The sequence below is a fragment of the Falco biarmicus genome, chromosome 3, assembly GCF_023638135.1.
Source record: "Falco biarmicus isolate bFalBia1 chromosome 3, bFalBia1.pri, whole genome shotgun sequence".
Taxonomy (NCBI): Eukaryota; Metazoa; Chordata; class Aves; order Falconiformes; family Falconidae; genus Falco; species Falco biarmicus.
The window spans coordinates 46,213,262-46,231,042 of record NC_079290.1 but is presented as its reverse complement, the minus strand read 5'-3'; the positions used below and the strand labels follow the sequence as shown (position 1 = coordinate 46,231,042).

Sequence of the window (17,781 nt, the reverse complement as noted above, 5' to 3'; positions counted from 1 at the left end):
GCCACAGACAGTAAAAGCAGCTGACCATTCGGAAACAAAAGAGAAGAGGCCTACATTACCTCACATATGTCTGCACACAACACAGATTTAGGCCAGTTTCACTTGGGGTTTGTAAGGCCAGTGTTCTCTGACTTAAACACAGCCAGCTAGAGTATAACCTCAAAAAAAAAAAAAAAAAAAAAGCACATTAAAGTAATAGCAAAGACTGGAGAGACTTGACAATGTCAAGGATTGTCTCCTGAGCAAAGGAATAATAATGGCTCCTGCAAAGCAGCAGGCATCATGCCCTTTGACAGCCCATTCCAAAATGGCCTCTGAGCCTTTCTGCTTGACTTCACTTACCAATAATTTATTCTACAGATCATAGCTAGAAGTGCTCCTTTACCTCTTGTGTTTGAAGATGTAATATTAGCTGAAATGGAAGAAAAGTAATCTCCAACTTTGTGAAGTATAACTTTGTTGGCATGACTGCAGACAAGGCCCCTTAGATCTGGATCACCCAATCTACAAAAAAAATTTTTTTTTTAGCAAGAAGTGTTCAAATCTGCTGCCAAATGCTACCAGAGTACTCTCAGATCATGAATCTGTTCAATGCTACAGCAGTGAGAAGAAAATATCTCTGCATCTTGTGCATATGCTAAATGATTGGAAAGACTCCCACATTTACTTCTATGGACTTCAGATAAGACCTCAAGTGGAAAGAAGATTAACCAGATTTGCACAGGAAGAAAATTAAACTAAAACTCATAGAAAGCGGACTGTGTACAAACAACTTGTTCAGATGGAAAGGATGGCATACGAAACTAAACTCAAATGACCGAGTGAGAATTTATAGTTAAGCAGCGAAGAACAGGGAAAATAAGTTAAATTCACTAGGAAATTATTCTGACAAGTATACAGAGGGAAAATATTTGTGATGGAACTCCTAACTCACAAGAAGTAATAAATCAAGATTAATTTACTCTTCCAATAAGTTCTGCATATAACATTTGGCTTCAAATTAGAGATTTCAACATTGTCAAGTTCAGGCAGGATCATGCATTTTACCACCATCCACTTCAGTCATAGATTTGTACAATTAACTCTGTCAAAATCCTACAGATGTTGTTTAGCAGGTAACTGGCCATAAATCAAAAAACGCTTAGTTTTTAAGGCAGTCCACAAAAAGCTAAAACATATATGCTCTCTAGAGTGTATATATGTACATAACCACTAAAAAAATCAAGTTGTACACACTTTTATGTTCTCATTCCTGTGTCGAACTTACTCAATTTACCAATCAAAACAACATCTCTGCTATTTTGAGCCTGTATGGTCGACAGAGTCAATGAAAGGAAAACTGTCTTTTGTCTTCCTGCATCACTACCAATGACAATCATTCCATACAATGTTTTCAAAAGAGAAATAACAATGTTCAAAATAGAATGAAAACTAAAAAGAGCAAGACAGTGTAGAACTGAAAGTTTATGCCATTTCTAAGTATTTTTTATGTCTGCCAGAACAATGGGTAATATTAAATACTATTTTGCAGCACTGCAAATAGACCTACAGTGTTCAACTTAACATCACTGCAGCTCCTGTTCCACTCCAGCTGGAGTAAGAGGAGCTTTGCTTGCTATCCCACCACCTCCTTTTACAATGCACACACAACAGCCGCAACCACGGTAGGCATACAAAGGACTATTTAGTAGTACAGACCTTGCTTGCTGCCTGAACACGCCATGCTCCACCTCCAAGACCGATATGGAGGGTCAGGGGTCAGATTCTCTTTTGCATAACGTTTTTGAGGTAAACTGCATAACTGTAACATGGCCATTTAATATAATCCTTTAGCGAAAGCACCCTTACTAATCAGCTCTAACAGTTAGAAAGAACAGAAAATAATCTGAAGAATGAACACTAAAATGAAACACTTCATAAAAAAACATAGTTAAAAACCTAAATTATATGGAGTTAAGTTATTGAATAACTTATTGATCCAGACATAAGCTTTATTTGAAGAATGTCCAGAACAATTATTTATTCAGCAATTTACTCATGTCATATACTGAATAAGACTGCAATAGCTTCCTTTAGTAATGATCACTTAAAAAAATGTTACAAGAAGCTCTGGATTACTAGCTGTCACTCAGCTCTTCAGCTAGAAAATCTACTGACTCAACTACTTGATTGAAGCAAGATATTGTGAGGCACCTAAATCCACTGTATTTTCTTGTCACTAGTCTCAGAAATGTCCACACTGGCTCTTGGAAATTCTCACGACGATATTTAATTATTCCAACTATTGAAGGTAACATAAGATTCATGAAGTGCTGGCAATACAAAATGTGGGTGGCAGTCTCCCAGAACCTGTAGAGATTTGTCTGGGGTAGTATCACAGACACATTAAGGTTGGAAAGGACCCCAGCAGGGTACCTGTCCAACCTCCTGTCCAGCGTAGGTTCAACACTGTACTCAGATCAAGTTGCTCAGAACTTTGATCAGGTCAGTCTTGAAAACCTACAGGGACAGAGATTCCACAGTATCTCCAGGTAACTTGTTGCATGGGCTTAATTATTCCCACAGAGAATTTTCTTTTCTGTCTGTTCAGTAAGAACATCCCATGGTTCAATTTATAAACAATCTTTGTCTACCCATTGTGCACCTCACTAAAAACATGGCCCTGCCTTCTCAGAAATTCCCTTGTGGATTCTGGGGGGCTGCTGTTAGGTACCCCAAAGCCACCTCTTATTTAGGCTGAATCTTCATTCCTAGATCTTTCCCTGACAAATTTGGTGGCCTTCCATTGAAATTATTCCAGTTTACAAACTATTTCTGTACTGAGGAGACCAAAACTGGACAAGTTATTCCAAATTATTCTGTGCTACAATGAGTATAAAGGAAAAGGGAATAATAACATCCTTTGATCTACTGGCTACAGGCCTGCTGATACATCCCAGGAAGCCGTTAGTCTTGCCCACTTCAGAGCTCATTGCTGGGCTTATGTTCAGCCCACTGACCATCAGGATACCCAGACCATTTTCAGTAGCATCCCAGTCAATCAGACCTTAGTCAGAGAGTCCTCAGCCTGCATCAGTGCAGGGGTTGGTCCGGCCCAGGTGCAGGACTTTGCATTTTGCATTTGTGAATTCATGAGGTTCTTGTTGGACAACTCCTCCAACCCATCTAGGTGCGTCTGGGTGGTGACACTGCCCACAAGCATATCAACTGACCTTTCTGGTCATCTCCAAGCTTGACAAGAGTGTACACTGTCATCTTCTCCAGGTCTTTGATGAAGATAATAAACACGTTAGGTCCCAGGACAGACCCCTGAAGAACTCTGCTTGTAATAAGCCTCAAGGCAGTGTATGAACCATTAACTGTTACACTCGGAGCCTGACAAGGCAGCCAGTTTCCTACACGTAGGTTGTAATGCCTCAACTTGAATACAAGGATGATGAGGGAGTTTGTGTCAAAGCCTTCCTGAAGTCAAGGTCAAAGATTCACTGCTCTCCTCTCATCCACAGATTCAGTCATTTCACCACAGATGGCAAACAGACCATTAGGAGTGATTGACCCTTGGGAGATCCATGCTGCTATTCCCAGGCACCTTCTCTTTCATGTGTGCAGAAACAGTTTCTGAGAGGACACATACCATGATTCTCTCAGGAACCAAAATTATTTTATTATCCAGCCTGTAGTTCCTTGGGTAGTCTTTCTCACCCTTTTTGAAGATGTTTACAACATTGCCTGCCTCCAATCATTGGGAATCTCTTACAATCTCCACAACCCTTCAACGACAATGCAGAATGACCTCAAAATCATATCCGCCAGCTCTCTTTGCATCCTGGATGTTCTCTATCCAATCCTATGGATTTGTGTGAGTCAACATTTCTTAAGAGATCATGGACTTGATCTTCTTCCACTGCTGGTAAACCCTCTCTTCCTTGAATCCTGTCTCTAGGCTCAAAAGCGCAGGAGATCTTGTCAGTGGGGACTGAGGCAATAATAACAGAAGCTCTTCTTGCTGTCCTTCCTTGCCACTTTAAACTCTAGGTAAGCTTAGGTTTTCCCAACACCCCACACTCTTTTGAGACTGTGCAGCGTAAGTTACCAGTGGTATCCACCAAATGCTAGAGATATTATAGGAAGCACTAATAATAAAACATTTATTTGGAAACTCAATGACTCATGCTTAGAGAGTTCCAAAGGCTTATCATAAAACTGCTGAATCAATTATTTATTTTTTTTTTACTCTGTTTTTCTCTTAAGAAAGCCAAATCCTTAAACATGAACAAACTGCAACAATTGAAATAAATGACGGTCTGGAACAATTATTCTTCAACATGAACACTTGCTGTCCAACAAATCTTTCTTGCAGCTGCAACACTGCATGTCCTACAAATCTTTCTTGCAACTGCAACACTGCATGTCCTACAGTTGATTAGTCCTACTCCACATAGTAGCTGTACATGACAGCACAGAGTCAAGACTTGATGTTACAATACAAGTTACAAAGTAAGGCAGTCTGCTGCAATTCCAGCAAAAGCATCAGGAATTCCTCCCAAACTTTTTGAGCACAAAGAAAGAAGTTGTACATTAGTTATTCAATTCCCCTTAACTCCTACTTCGCTTTCATTGCTCTTCTCCACAGGTTGGCACTGGATTTGTTTACTTTGGTATTAAACTGATGAGAAGTGTATTTTCATAGCAATTTCTCAGCATAAAGTTATTGTGAAGCAGACAAACAGGTTACTTTTGGATGAAACAAAACTGCCAGATGTACTGCAACTGTTAATGAGTGTTACCTCCCTGGGACCAGTCAAATTTGAACTGATACAAAGTCATACACCTCCAAAAAATAAATGCACCAACAAAAGGCAGCAAGCCCATGCCAGCCCTTGGCACCATCTGTTTCCTTCCACAGACCTGTTCACCCGAAGCTGCCATTTTTGTTAGCGTACCTGTAGCAGCTTAGTTGACTGCTCTACAAAGAGCAGTAAAGTTAAGGCACACTTTTGCCACCCACTCTGGTGGCTCTGCAGTGTTATAAGCTATCACAGAAATATGGATCTTCCCTTATACCATCTCACCACTCAAGACTATGCCTAGGAAATATGCATCATGATGTAATTATATGAATGTTTTAACACCAAGTTTTTGAGTAGGTTTTCTGATGTCTAAAAACCTAAATCTGCTTTCCACTTAATATTCTCTGCGAAAAATTGCATTTAGGGCAATGAAAAAGGACAGTTTCATTGCTCAGAAACACAATACTGCTAGGGATGAAAATATTTAATTATTTACAAATATTTCATACTTTTTCTGTTTGAATCATGAAAATACAGACTTTCATGTTCAGTTTTAGAAATAACAATGTGACAGTGGGTCTCTCCTGTATAAATGAAACATGCTGAAAAACAGAATAGTATGCATAAATTTAATAAGCTACAGAACCTTGTAAATCAGCTCATTTCACATCCCCAAGATTTCATGAATTTGATATGTTTGGGCTCAATAATACAAAATAACTCTGGAATTTGACACTATACATTCAATCTCAAATAACAAAGTTTTAAACTTTTCATATATTTATGCCAATGAAAACAAGGGAAGCATTTGCCTCCATAACAAAAACTTCTTATGAACATACTCTTGAGAAATTGTGTGGATTTCTAAATTTTCATCAACTATTATAGTATTTTCAGTTTCTTTCTTTGTACAGAAAAATCGGATTTAAGCAATTTGAAAAGTATGCAATTAATTTCTTCATCACTTTTAATACATTTTTAATTTAAACTGAAATTAACTTATTATGTACTGTAAAATACATTTTGGTTTTGCAGCTCTACTTTTCTGAGAGTGCAAAATATGTTTTTTAATATTTAGTCTGTGGAATGACAAGAATGTCGTTCTTGTGTACAGTGTTGAAAAGATACTATTTTCCTTCCATGAAAAAACTTTTTACTGAAAATGGAAACTGGTCCCAAACCAAAATGGACCATGAGGACTAAATTACAATTTAGATAAATCCAACACACTCATTCAATCATCAACTCATTTACAGCAATATCGTTGTACTTTTACCTGTGCCACGCATTTGTTCTAGTTAGAATTAGCTAGAATGAGCTATGCACTTCCCCAGTTTAACACACAAGCTTGCTGCTACAGCTGCTCTGAATGAGACCCATGGAATGGTTTGAGCCTCATTTCTAAATAGCCTTTGAGACTGCTAGGAATGAATTTACTAGTTTAGTCTCATCACAAAGCAGACCATCCAAAGATGTCAAGGAGAAAAAAATACATATTTGTTGGTGTTGCTATTCAGTATGCTTCACAAAGACACTCACAGACAGCTGGCTTAAAAGCTGGTATCACAATATTTGTTTAAACTATCCAGAATAATGTCATTGACAAGCCCTGAGAAGTAAATGGTGTTGGAAAGGCTAGCCATGATCCCCTTTTATGAATTCTGTACTCTTAGGATACAGATGGGGCACACTGTGGCAGACCCCAAGAGAGGATTCAGCTTTCATGAACAAACATTCTTCAATATTTTTTTTGTGTTCATTGCACAGCTCAGCACTGTGTAAGGCAGAAGTCTAGCAGAAAAATAGTATTCTCTTATGTAGCTATGACATATTAATCTATAAAATCAGCTCAAAGAAGAGGAAACGATTTATTACCACCCTCAAGCCTTAACAGCAAACAAGCCTTCTCTGAATCTAGAACCACAGTTCTCCTCACTATAGTAGAAATTTGAAAAACATAGTAAAACCAACTGAACTTTTATTTTGTGTGCAGATCAATCCATATAGGGAGGTGAAATATATGTTTTACTACTTTATATAACTGTCTGCCAAATAATGAAGACAAGAATTTGAGGGGGGTGGTGAGTCTCAAACAAATTTAGTGTGATCACATTAATAACAGCTTTGTGAACACCCTGTGCCTGAGTGACTGACATTTGAATTGTATCCCCAGCTCTGCTAAACATCAGATTCCACAAATACTGAATTATTGCATACATTAATCTGGTGAGATTACACTTTTCTGTTTTTTACAGTAATAATAAACATCATGAAATGCTCAGCTTTATTAGCAATACTCACTGGAAGGTCTCCTATCTCCTTGGTAAAGAAGGAAGAGTGTGCTGACTTTCAGTGTCCAAGTGGTGTAGCAGGTTTCTGATCATTTCCTCTTGGATTATGGGGGCTTCATTCTGCTCCCCATCCCTGTGTTCCAGCTCAGGGGGCTGGGTATCCAGAGAAGAAATCAATCTTACTATTAAAGGCTGAGGCAAAGAAGGCATTAAGTACCTGAGCCTTTTCCTCATTCTTTGTCACTGTGTTTCCCCTCTGCATCCAATAATGGATGGAGATTCTCCTTAGCCATCCTTTTGTTGCTAATGTATTTACAGAAACATTTTTTATTGTCTTTCATGTCAGTAGTGAGGTAACTTCGAGTTGGGCTTTGGTCCTGCTGATTTTTTCCCAGCATAATCTCACAACATCCTTGTACTCCTTCTGAGCTGCCTGTCCCTTCCTCCAAAGGTCATAACCTCTCCTTTTTTCCTGAGTTCCAGCCAAAGCTCTCTGTTCGGCCAGGCTGGTCTTCTTCTCCGCTGGCTCGTCTTTTGGCACATGGGGACAGCCTGCTCCTGTGCCTGTAAGGTGTCCTTCTTGAAGAATGCCCAGCCTTCCTGGACTCCTCTGGACTCCTCTGCCCTCCAGAACTGCCTCCCATGGGACTCTGTCAGCCAGGCTCCTGACTAGGCTAAAGTCTGCCCTTCAGAAGTCCAAGCCATTCTGCTGACCCCCCTCCTTACTTCTCTGAGAGTTTTAAACTGTAATTTTGTGATTGTTATGCCCAAGACGGCCTCCAACCATCACATCACCTGCAAGTCCTTCTCTGTTTGCAAATAACGGGTCCAGTGGGGTGCCTGCCCTACTTGGCTCCCGCACCAGCACTGTCAGGAAGTTCTTTGTCATGGTTTGACCCCAACCAGCAACCTAGTAACACACAGCTGCTCACTTACTCCCCCTGATTCCCTAGGTGGGATGGGGAGAAGAAGAATCAGAAAAAGATAAAACCTGTGGGTTGAGATAGGAACAGTTTAATAGCTGAAATAAAGTAAAATTTGATACTACTACTAAGCATAATTGTAATGAAAAGGGAGATAACAAAAAGAGAGAGAGGAATAAAACTCAATAAAACTCAAGAAAAAAACAAGTGATGTGCAATACAATTACTCACCACCTGCTGACCAATGCCCAGCTAGTCTCCAAGCAGCAATCAGATCCTCCCAGCCAACTCCCCCCAGTTTAGATACTGAGCATGACGTTCTGTGGTACGGAATATCCCTTTGGCTAGTTTGGGCCAGCTGTCCTGGTTATGCTCCCTCCCAGCTCCTTGTGCATCTGCCCACTGGCAGAGCATGGGAAACTGAAGAGTCCTTGATTTAGGGTAAGCACTACTTAGCAACAACCAAAACATCAGTGTGTTATCAACATCGTTCTCCTACTAAATCCAAAACACAGCGCTGTACCATGCTACTGGGAAGAAAATTAACTCTATCCCAGCTGAAACCAAGACAATCTTAAACACACTCCAGAAACTTCCTAGACTGTTTCTTCTCTGCTGTACTGTATTTCCAGCAGACAGCTGTTAAATTGAAGTCCCCCATGAGAACAAGGGCTAGTGATTGTGAGACTTCTCCTAGCTGCTTATAGAATATTTTACCTGCCTCTTGATCCTAGTTGGGCGGTCTCTAACACACTCCCACCTTGATATCTATTTTGTTGGCCTTCCCCAATTCTTAGCTATAAAAACTCAACCCTATCATCACCATCATCGAGCTCTAGACAATCAAAACACTCCCTAACATACAGGGCTACCCCACCACCTCTCCTTCCTTGCCTATCCCTTCTGAAGAGTTTATAGCCATCCATTGCAGCACTCCAGTTGTGCGAGTCATCCCACCATGTTTCCATGATGGCAACTGTGTCATAGTTTTCCTGCTTCAGAATGGATTCCAGCTCCTCCTGTTTGTTGCCTATGCTGTGTGCATTGGTGTAGATGCAATTCATTTGGGCTATTGATTCTGCCACCTTTTTTAGGGGAACAGTCCTATTCCTACACGGCCAGTCTCAAGCCCTTCTGTGGTTTCTTAACACATCAGTAACTCTCGTGTCGTTGCTGCCACCTGGATCTCTATCTCCTACCGTCACTGAGACAGCAGACCAAAGGACCTCACTAGCATATCATCCCTCAAACACTGGCTTGCTGCCCTCAGGCTTATCTCTAGCAATTTTGTCCCATTCCTCCTTCAACCATAGTTAAGAGCTCTTTCAATAAGCCCTACTAATTCCTGTGCAATGATCTTTTCCCCTCTGAGACAGGTGTGCCCTGTCTGTTGCCAGCAGGCCTGGTGTTGTGTAAACCAAGCCACAGCCTCTCCCTTTAGAAAACTTCAACCATTAGCAAAGAAAATATGTATTCCTAACTGGAAAAATCACTGAAGTGATTGCTGGAGGTGCTGTTTCACAACTCTGGTAAGGCAACCGACTTTCTTAGTTGAAAGACATCTCCCAGTATGAGCCAAGTTTGGTGACAACAGAAAGTGTATGATGATAACTGGACTTCAGAGTTCTGAGATTAATGCAGAAATACAAACAAGTATACAAAGCACATTAACTTTAACTTCCAAATATCCCTAAAGCACCATATTTGGGTTTCCAGGCCTTCAACTTCTTTGCAGACATTTTTGATTAAAAAGGACAAGCTTTTGTGGAAGAATTCACAGTGATGTCTATAAATGTTAATAAAAAATCAGGAAAGAGTATCTGTGTTACAGCACTGAAGTTGGGAAACACAGGTCTAGAATCAGAAGGATAATTCTTCAGCTAGGTCAGCACTTGCTACTGTGCAAGCTCAGCTTGTCCAGGATCAAGCCCCAGCTAATGATAGATACCTTAGGCAGACTGGGGAAGACCTGGCATAGCAGAGGAAACAATTTATATGTTCTGCTTGTTGGAATTTGACACTTTCTGTGTGAAGCTGCATCACATTTTTGCCCGTCTGTCATGAGCACCATGAAGGCTGCAAGTTCCTCAGGGCAGGAACCTGTTAAACACTTAGCACGACACAGGAGCTCCATGGTAATAATTACCACTGCTATTAAATGCACTGTAGCATAGCTATTTCAGCATCCTTACTGTAACTCCTGTTTCTGTAAGGCTGTCAGTATATTAATGTTATACTGAATTGCAATAGAGAGGTTTGAGGAAATGTGAAGAAATGCTCTACCAGTTTCTCTGATCTCCTGCAGTGCTAGGCAGCACTTTTGACACCAATAATCCACAGCCACACTGCTGCAGAGAATGAGAAAATTTGTTCATGCAATTACATGTGACATCATACAGTAATCAGCCATCAGGAAAACCCTTAGCTTCTGGGTGTATTATGACAATGACTGAAAAGCAAACACATCTACTCCCAAAATTAAAAACACCACATCTTTCCTTGTACAATTTAACCACCTTCAGTTCAAACTGAGATCACAGTACCACACTCCATTTCTCCCTTGTGGAAGACAACTCTGATGAACTAATATAGGTAGGAGTCACCAGCTGAGATCTAGACATGAAATATCTCCTTTATACTCAGACTTTTGCTCTGCGTATAGCAAACTGAGAAGCATACTGCCTTTCCAGAAGCATCCCTTCGAACCCTCTGCAGTCTGCAAACCCACGTGTGGCTGCAGAACAGACTGGCTGAGCAGATGGAGTCAAACCCAGAGGTCAGGGCCCATAATACCCCTTCTCACATGCCTGAAGTAAGAAACTTACACTCACTGTGAAGGTACTGCTCTGGTGGAAGTACTTGAGGTGCAAAATAAGAAAAAGGAATCCTGCTGTAGAAACTCATACATATTTTTGAACTTTAGGCTCTGTTTTCCTCCAGCTTAGGTTTTCCTGGGTGTAGAATTAGGAAAATGTAAAAAAGTCCTCTTTTTTAAGGACATTTTCCAATCAAATCTTTGATGTGCGACCCAACACCTGCACAGACCACATCTGGCTCATTGTTTTTAATGCAGAAGTATTAATATAATTCTAAAAAGCAATTTTCTGTCCTTTATTTCCACATAAATTCCTGCTTATACTGGTAGATTTTCCACATATAGAATTAAAAATATTAAATTAAACTAGTACTTTCTCATATGATTTTGTGAGGGTGTGACTACATAAAGAAACCCCTTTACACACATGGAATATTGCACATATGTGAACTAAAAACTTACGTAGCTTTTTTTTTTTTAAGAATAAAATAAAACTTCCAGGTTTGCAGATGCTAAATGTTTGATATATTTTCCATTTAAATGCAAATTTGACTTTTTGTTTTAATAGGATGACAAGCATTTTTTCCCAAATTTTTCAGACAGTATCATTTGGAAATATAGGAGAAGGCTGGGGGGATGAGATCTGTCTAGATTTGCTTGGTATAATTCTTAGTAAGATAACATTGATGCATTTTCTTTTATCAATGAATCCAAGTTTTTTGATTATTAATTTCTCAAAATAAAATGAAGTGCTTTGTACACCAAATTAAACAGGTTAAGCAAAAGAGAAGACAGTTTACCCATAGCTATTTGCGCTTATGGGGTGAGAAGTGGATTTTGTAAAATAACGATCTCCTGGTAGTGTAAAATACAGGGGGGAGGGAGGGAAGAGAGTTCAAGAGTAGCATTATAATGACCAAAATTCACTATGTGTTTTTTATTATGTCGGAAAAACTCTTTTAAGAAATGGAAATCACTACATTCTATTGATTCATGCACCGAATCTTCAGACATAAGTCATCAGTGTTGACACTTTCAGATACATAAAACGTGACATCTGCTCCTACAAATGCACTACACAGGCTGTAAATCATCAAAGAGAAAAACAGTTCAATGTCATTTCAGCCACTGTAGGCTATGGTTTACAACTGAGAGATAAAAATAGTCATACTGTCTCTATGACATCTAAACCACTTTTCTATTGCAGTATTCTATGTTCTAATTTATCTTTGTGGTTGAACAACACACAATCAATTGTAAGCAACTAGTGCAGTTTGATTCCAGTCAACTGCAATTTTCTCCAGCTTTATCTTTTTTACCCCTCACTGCACTAACTTTAAGTGCTCTCCCAAACCCGCCCTTTCCCATGCAATGTTTCGTGGAGACTCTGAGGTCTTAAATTTGCCGTTTCAAATTGTGAAAATACAAGAAAAATTCATAAGTTATATTTAATGGTTTCCAAATACTTGTAAAATCCTTTTTGAGTATCACCATATCTGCATTCACATTAACAAAGAATGTATATATGCATTTCTCAACACCGACAGCAGGGATCACTGTACCAGGTATTTTTCCATGCATCATTCCTTACCAAAGAAAACAGTATCAAGTATCTTGATCCTTCCTTGAAAGAAATGCAAAATTGCCTCCTATAGCTACTTTGTCAGCTTGATTAGCATTCAAACCAATATTCAGTTTGCATAAAGTACTAAAACAGTTTTTCAAATCTTCAGTGATTTACTTCATTTAATTCTGAAGTGAGAACATGACTATCACAGGTGGCATATTTTGTTATTATTAGCACCTAAGAGATCACAACATGCAATAGGATTTAAATATTTTTTTGTACATGATAAACCCAAGGAGGTGAATTTTCTTAGCTACTAGTATTTAGTATAAGCTTTTGCAGTAGAGATAAAACATTTATACAGCTAATGAAAATGTAAGGAACATACACATCACCATGACAAGTGACGTAATGATCTTGCAATATACCACACATGGGTAACTGCTAGAAAGCAGAAAGCAACAACAGAACAATACATTAAAGAGCCAAAGGCCAGGCTGAGCAGGAAATAGTTTTTCCCATTTCCAGGCTGCATAGTCTTCCTAACATACACAAGGACAAAATCTCATTCCCTTCAATTTTGTTTTCTTTTACTGTAAGACTTGTATGACATTCTCTGTGCTTGCCTCCTTTGCTGAGGACATGAGCCTTGTACTTGGAAGACCAGTGTCCAGGATTTCACCATTAGACTATTAGACGGCCTGGAATCGATTTCACAAGCATGCACTCACTAGAAGTATCAAAGAAGCCTTCTCACACAGAATTTCACTCAGACAATCTTACTAATGCAGAAAAGTTTTTCTAGTGGATTAGTTAACAGTTTTCCAACAACAATCAGTTCTTAAAACAGTCTAAATGCATTGGTCCCACTGTGAGTTTAGCATGAATGTAATGAGATGTTTTATCATCCTCCCTTCCCTTGTAGTTGACTGTTTCTTGAATTTTACTTCTATAAGCCATATTCTAAATGTTAACATCACCTCTCATTCACCAGACAGGTGTACAGACCTTCTAATGGAGTTGGGAAGTCATCCTCAAGCTGCAAATGGGAAGTCATCCCCAAGCTGCAAATTGAATAGCTACGTCAGATACCTACATCTGTGAACTTGCAGAAACACAGCCCTTAACAGTTCACTTCAGGAGTGCTCCTGGAAATATGCCCAAAGCCAGTACAGCATGAGCAGTACCGTCTACCTCAAGCTGCTGTCAGAAACACCCATTCTGTTTGCTCTACCTGTAATTGACCCCGGGGACAGTCACTGTGTTTTATGGCCAAACATGCTATCTGTTCTTCAAACCATATACTGGTGGCCATAGGGCATATTCTGCTGCATTAGTGATCGACACCTGACTGCAAACTCTTAGGCACTATAGCACAGTATTGCCCGCATGCGCTATCATGTACACTGCCACTGACTTTGCCTTCCCTACCCATGAAACTTCTACAGCCTTTGCATGCTACAGCCATTGTACTTGGATTTTATAAATCCCAGCTCTTGAAAATATACTTGAGGGATTCAGCTGCACTGGTGTCCAGAACTTACTCCACTTAGTATATCTTTATTACTAAATACTTGCTTGTAGATTCCCAAAATACAGTGTGCTGTCAGCCAAGAAGCCTAGAAAGCTAAATCAGATTTCAGACACTTGCACCAGAGGTTCCTTCCAACTCTCTAACATAGTCATATGGTCTAGCTCATAGCAAGATTAGAAAGGCAACATTTTTTCACACATTTTCATGTAAAATCTTGATCTGTCATGTGCATGCGCACATACACATACATAACCATAAAGGAAATGAAGGCGCATGTGTGTGTGCACACATGCACATAAAAGCAGATAAGCAGATCTTATCTCTCTCCACTGAAGTGTCTCTTTTCTTTCCAATTGCTCCTCTGCTGAATGCTTCTTGAGGACATGCAAAGTGTTCTCAGTTCTCACTGAAACTCAGGAAAAATAGGGGGACACTCAGCAGGTTCAAAACATCTGATGCACAGACATCCTATAACTACACAGCCAAGAAAGCACCGTTTCATTTATGATTGTGTAACAGGATAGGTCTGTACCTGAAAATGTTTATTAACCTGATAAATAGCCTACTTTTTTGAAAGCTAATCTAATTATATAACTCATTCCAATAACATATATATACCTCTCCATATACGTCTTGCCTCTCTGCCTATCTGCTAAGAATGAAGAGATGTCTTATATATTGTAACTGGTTATTTAAAAACGTTCAAATAATAAATTTAACATTATCAGAACCAGGAGGAGTATTGCAAAATTTCTTTTACTTTCATTGGAAATATTTACCATATGTTTGGATGTTTGTTTCTGTATTTGACTAGATGGCACAAATGCATATTAATCACCCTTTTTCATGAGGGACAGTCCCAATGTCATTCTTAAAGTAAAATACCTATATTCTTTCCACTTTATAGTTCCAGAAAACTTTCTTAGAAGGATGAGTTTCAAAAGATTTTGTAGGTCTGCTTCAACAATTTCCATAAATATCCAGTTTTCCCAAAATTTAGATGCTTCAGACTGTAACAGGCTGCTAAATATCTTTGATGGGGGCTGAATGAATTTAGAAACACCAATCTTTAAGACACCTCAGTGATTCTGGAATCTCCATCTAACACTGGATCTGTGAAAATGCAAAAGCATCAAAGAACGCACCTACTTAGGCTACAAAAATAAATCCTGTAATGTCACTGGCTTCCATAGTCCCTTCCTAATATGCAACACTAAAAATGATCTTTGAATTCATAAAATAAGGCAGAGGTACTTTGCATTATTGAGTCCCTCATTGCTTGCAAACTTGTTCCATGGAAAATCCTCCTGTCAGTAAAATGGAGGAGCAATTCTTCTACACATTGTTCCATTTGCAGCTAGTTCTGAAAAAAAAACTTTGGGGAAGGGGAACAGTTCTGCCAGAGAAAAACTGAATGAACAGACTCTGTACCTTTTCTTCTGCATGAACTCCAGATCCCAATTATTCAGGAAAATCTCCCCTCCACCTTCATTAGGAGAACTCAGTGCTGCATGACAAAAGGCCAACTGCGACACTGGGCAGTCTTCTCCTACCCATGAAAACTAACCAATGCAAGTAATCCCATCATGGCCAATGCACTTACTTGCACAAGTATTTTGTTCAATGACAAAATAAAGGCTGAAGAGTGAGCCATCATGTACTGGTGGTGTGAAATAGAGGATAAAAAGCAAAAGGTATATCAAATGTAATTTATCTAGCATTACAGGTTATCTTTATTATTCCTATTTTGTTGCTGCATTGGTAGAACTATCATATAACTGGAAAAACAAATTACTATGTGTCAAATCTATTAGTATACAAAAAATGTTTCTTACAAGTACTTAGAGAAATGTACAGTCCTCATGTTATACACAGAACTCCTGCTGACATAAATGAAAGCTTTAAACAAAGAGTAAATATAGAACACGTTTCTCAGTTTTCATGCAAAAATCTGTAGTTGAGGAAATATTTTACCTAACATAGAAAATATTAGCTGACTTGGAGCACCTCCGGAACAGACAACTCACATCTGAAATACAAGAGCTGGTATGCAATATAATGCCTATTCTTTGCCCGCTTCCAATATAAGCATTAACATAGGCACTATGTACACTAAGAAACATTATTAACAGATTAATTGTAATTTTAAAATTTATTGCACTGACTACAACGCCTCTTCCACATTTGTTCATCCTCTTATTTGGATGATAAAGAACACTGTCGGTACTGATTATTTTTTCATAATAAAAATCCTTGGGCAGATGATTTAGTATGTGGTTTTCTGACTGAAGCAGGTAAATTGAAGGAGGTTTGGATCTTACATTTATGTGGCAGTATTTGTGTACTTTCCAGGAAAAAAACCCCAAACTTCCTTCAGAACTTAAGTATCTCAAATGATATCTCAAACAAAGAAAAAGCCCCAAAGATTACTTCGAAAACAGTCCTGTATCTAACAAGTTTATGCACTGAATACTTACTTAATTTTCCATCTCTCAAAACCATTAGGAAAAATGAAAGAAGGAAAAAGTTACATTCTTAGACAGTAAGAACAAGTAACAGTAAGAAAAGCGATTCTTTATATTGTTGCAACAGGTTCAAAGATCTACATATACAGGCAGCAATAAGAAAGTATGGTTTCCAGTGAAAGGCTCACGAACGAACCTCAGCTATTTGTCTTTAGCAATTTCTAGCCCATTTTTCTCAAGCCCAGAAAGCCTTGGCATCGCCTCACCACATTTCCTCATGCAATCACATATGGTCATGCAAACAGAATACTTCTCTCCTTGAAATCTGTAATTTGCTGTGACTGTACGAGTGAAGATCTAGGCTTTTCACAATCCAGCCCAGTTAACACACCCCTGGCTTCCCTGTAGCTGAGTTATGTGCAAATGGGACGCCATGCCCCACACTAGGCCAGGTCACAGCCCCCAGACTGGGCGCCTGCTCCAGGCTGCCCAGCTGCAGCGGGCAATGGCCTGCCTTACTCAGTTGGCAGAAGCCTTTAACGCAGTGCAAGCCTTCTCTTTGCTAAGTCTGCATTTTGCTGACACTGTCTGTAAACTAGGAAACACAGACAGTTTTACATTTCCTGACTACTGTTGGTTGACCTGAAGTATTTCATGCCAAAGTTGATGGGCACACCAGTGGCTTCTTCAGCAACTGCTGTTTTCTTTCCTTTCTCTATTGGTGTCCTGCTGGCACCAATGAGACGTACATAGTTTAATAAAAGCACAGTGATCACACATCTGCTTTTGCTTCTATTAGCAGCTCTGCCTAGCTGTCAAGATGTTGAAAACCTGTTAGTCCTAATTCATTACCTAAAAATTGTACGAGAAACGAATTTTAGTTTTGTATGCGTACCGCTACCAGTGGTTAAGTTTGTACTTGATTCTGAGGGAAAAATCTAAGACCACTGTCAACGACACTCCCATTCTCATAAAATGACCGTGGTTGGCATATTCCCATCCACGCGTGGAAGCTCAGTTTCCATGTAATATGGCTACTACGCTGTCAAACTCAGGACTGAGTTTATGGCTGCTTGGAGGTGATTACAGATAATTTGTGAGACTTTGGGGTATATTTTCATGATAATGTGATTTGGTCACTGCAAAAGTTTAGTTTAATTCAGTTTAAGACTGCGTTCTCGTAGAGGGTTTAATTACCTATTGATCTCAGCTGAACTGCTACCCATAACCATAGTAGACACTTTTTGTGAAAAATCAATAGCAATATTAAGTCTGTTTTCAGTGTAAAGAGTCTGATTGGACTGTGGGCTAAGGAGGTATGTTTTCTGTGTTATTGTTCTTACTCAGTTTTTTTCAGCTGGATGTTTTCTTGAGAACTGCACCTGAATCCAGAAGC

General features: G+C 39.2%; 1 protein-coding gene across 5 annotated transcripts in view; it reads right to left on the bottom strand.

The window, feature by feature from the left end:
* The window catches only part of TOX (thymocyte selection associated high mobility group box), a 224,796-nt gene that overhangs the window by 130,342 nt on the left and 76,673 nt on the right, over positions 1-17,781 (bottom strand). Inside the window, exon 1 of one of the 5 annotated variants that reach the window (XM_056331988.1) lies at positions 386-501. The exons of the other annotated variants lie outside the window; for them this stretch is intronic. Within the exon in view, the coding sequence (XP_056187963.1) occupies positions 386-466 (81 nt within the window). The 5' untranslated portion in view covers positions 467-501. Of the gene's footprint in view, positions 1-385; positions 502-17,781 lie in introns of those variants that run through there. 5 annotated transcript variants of the gene reach the window in all.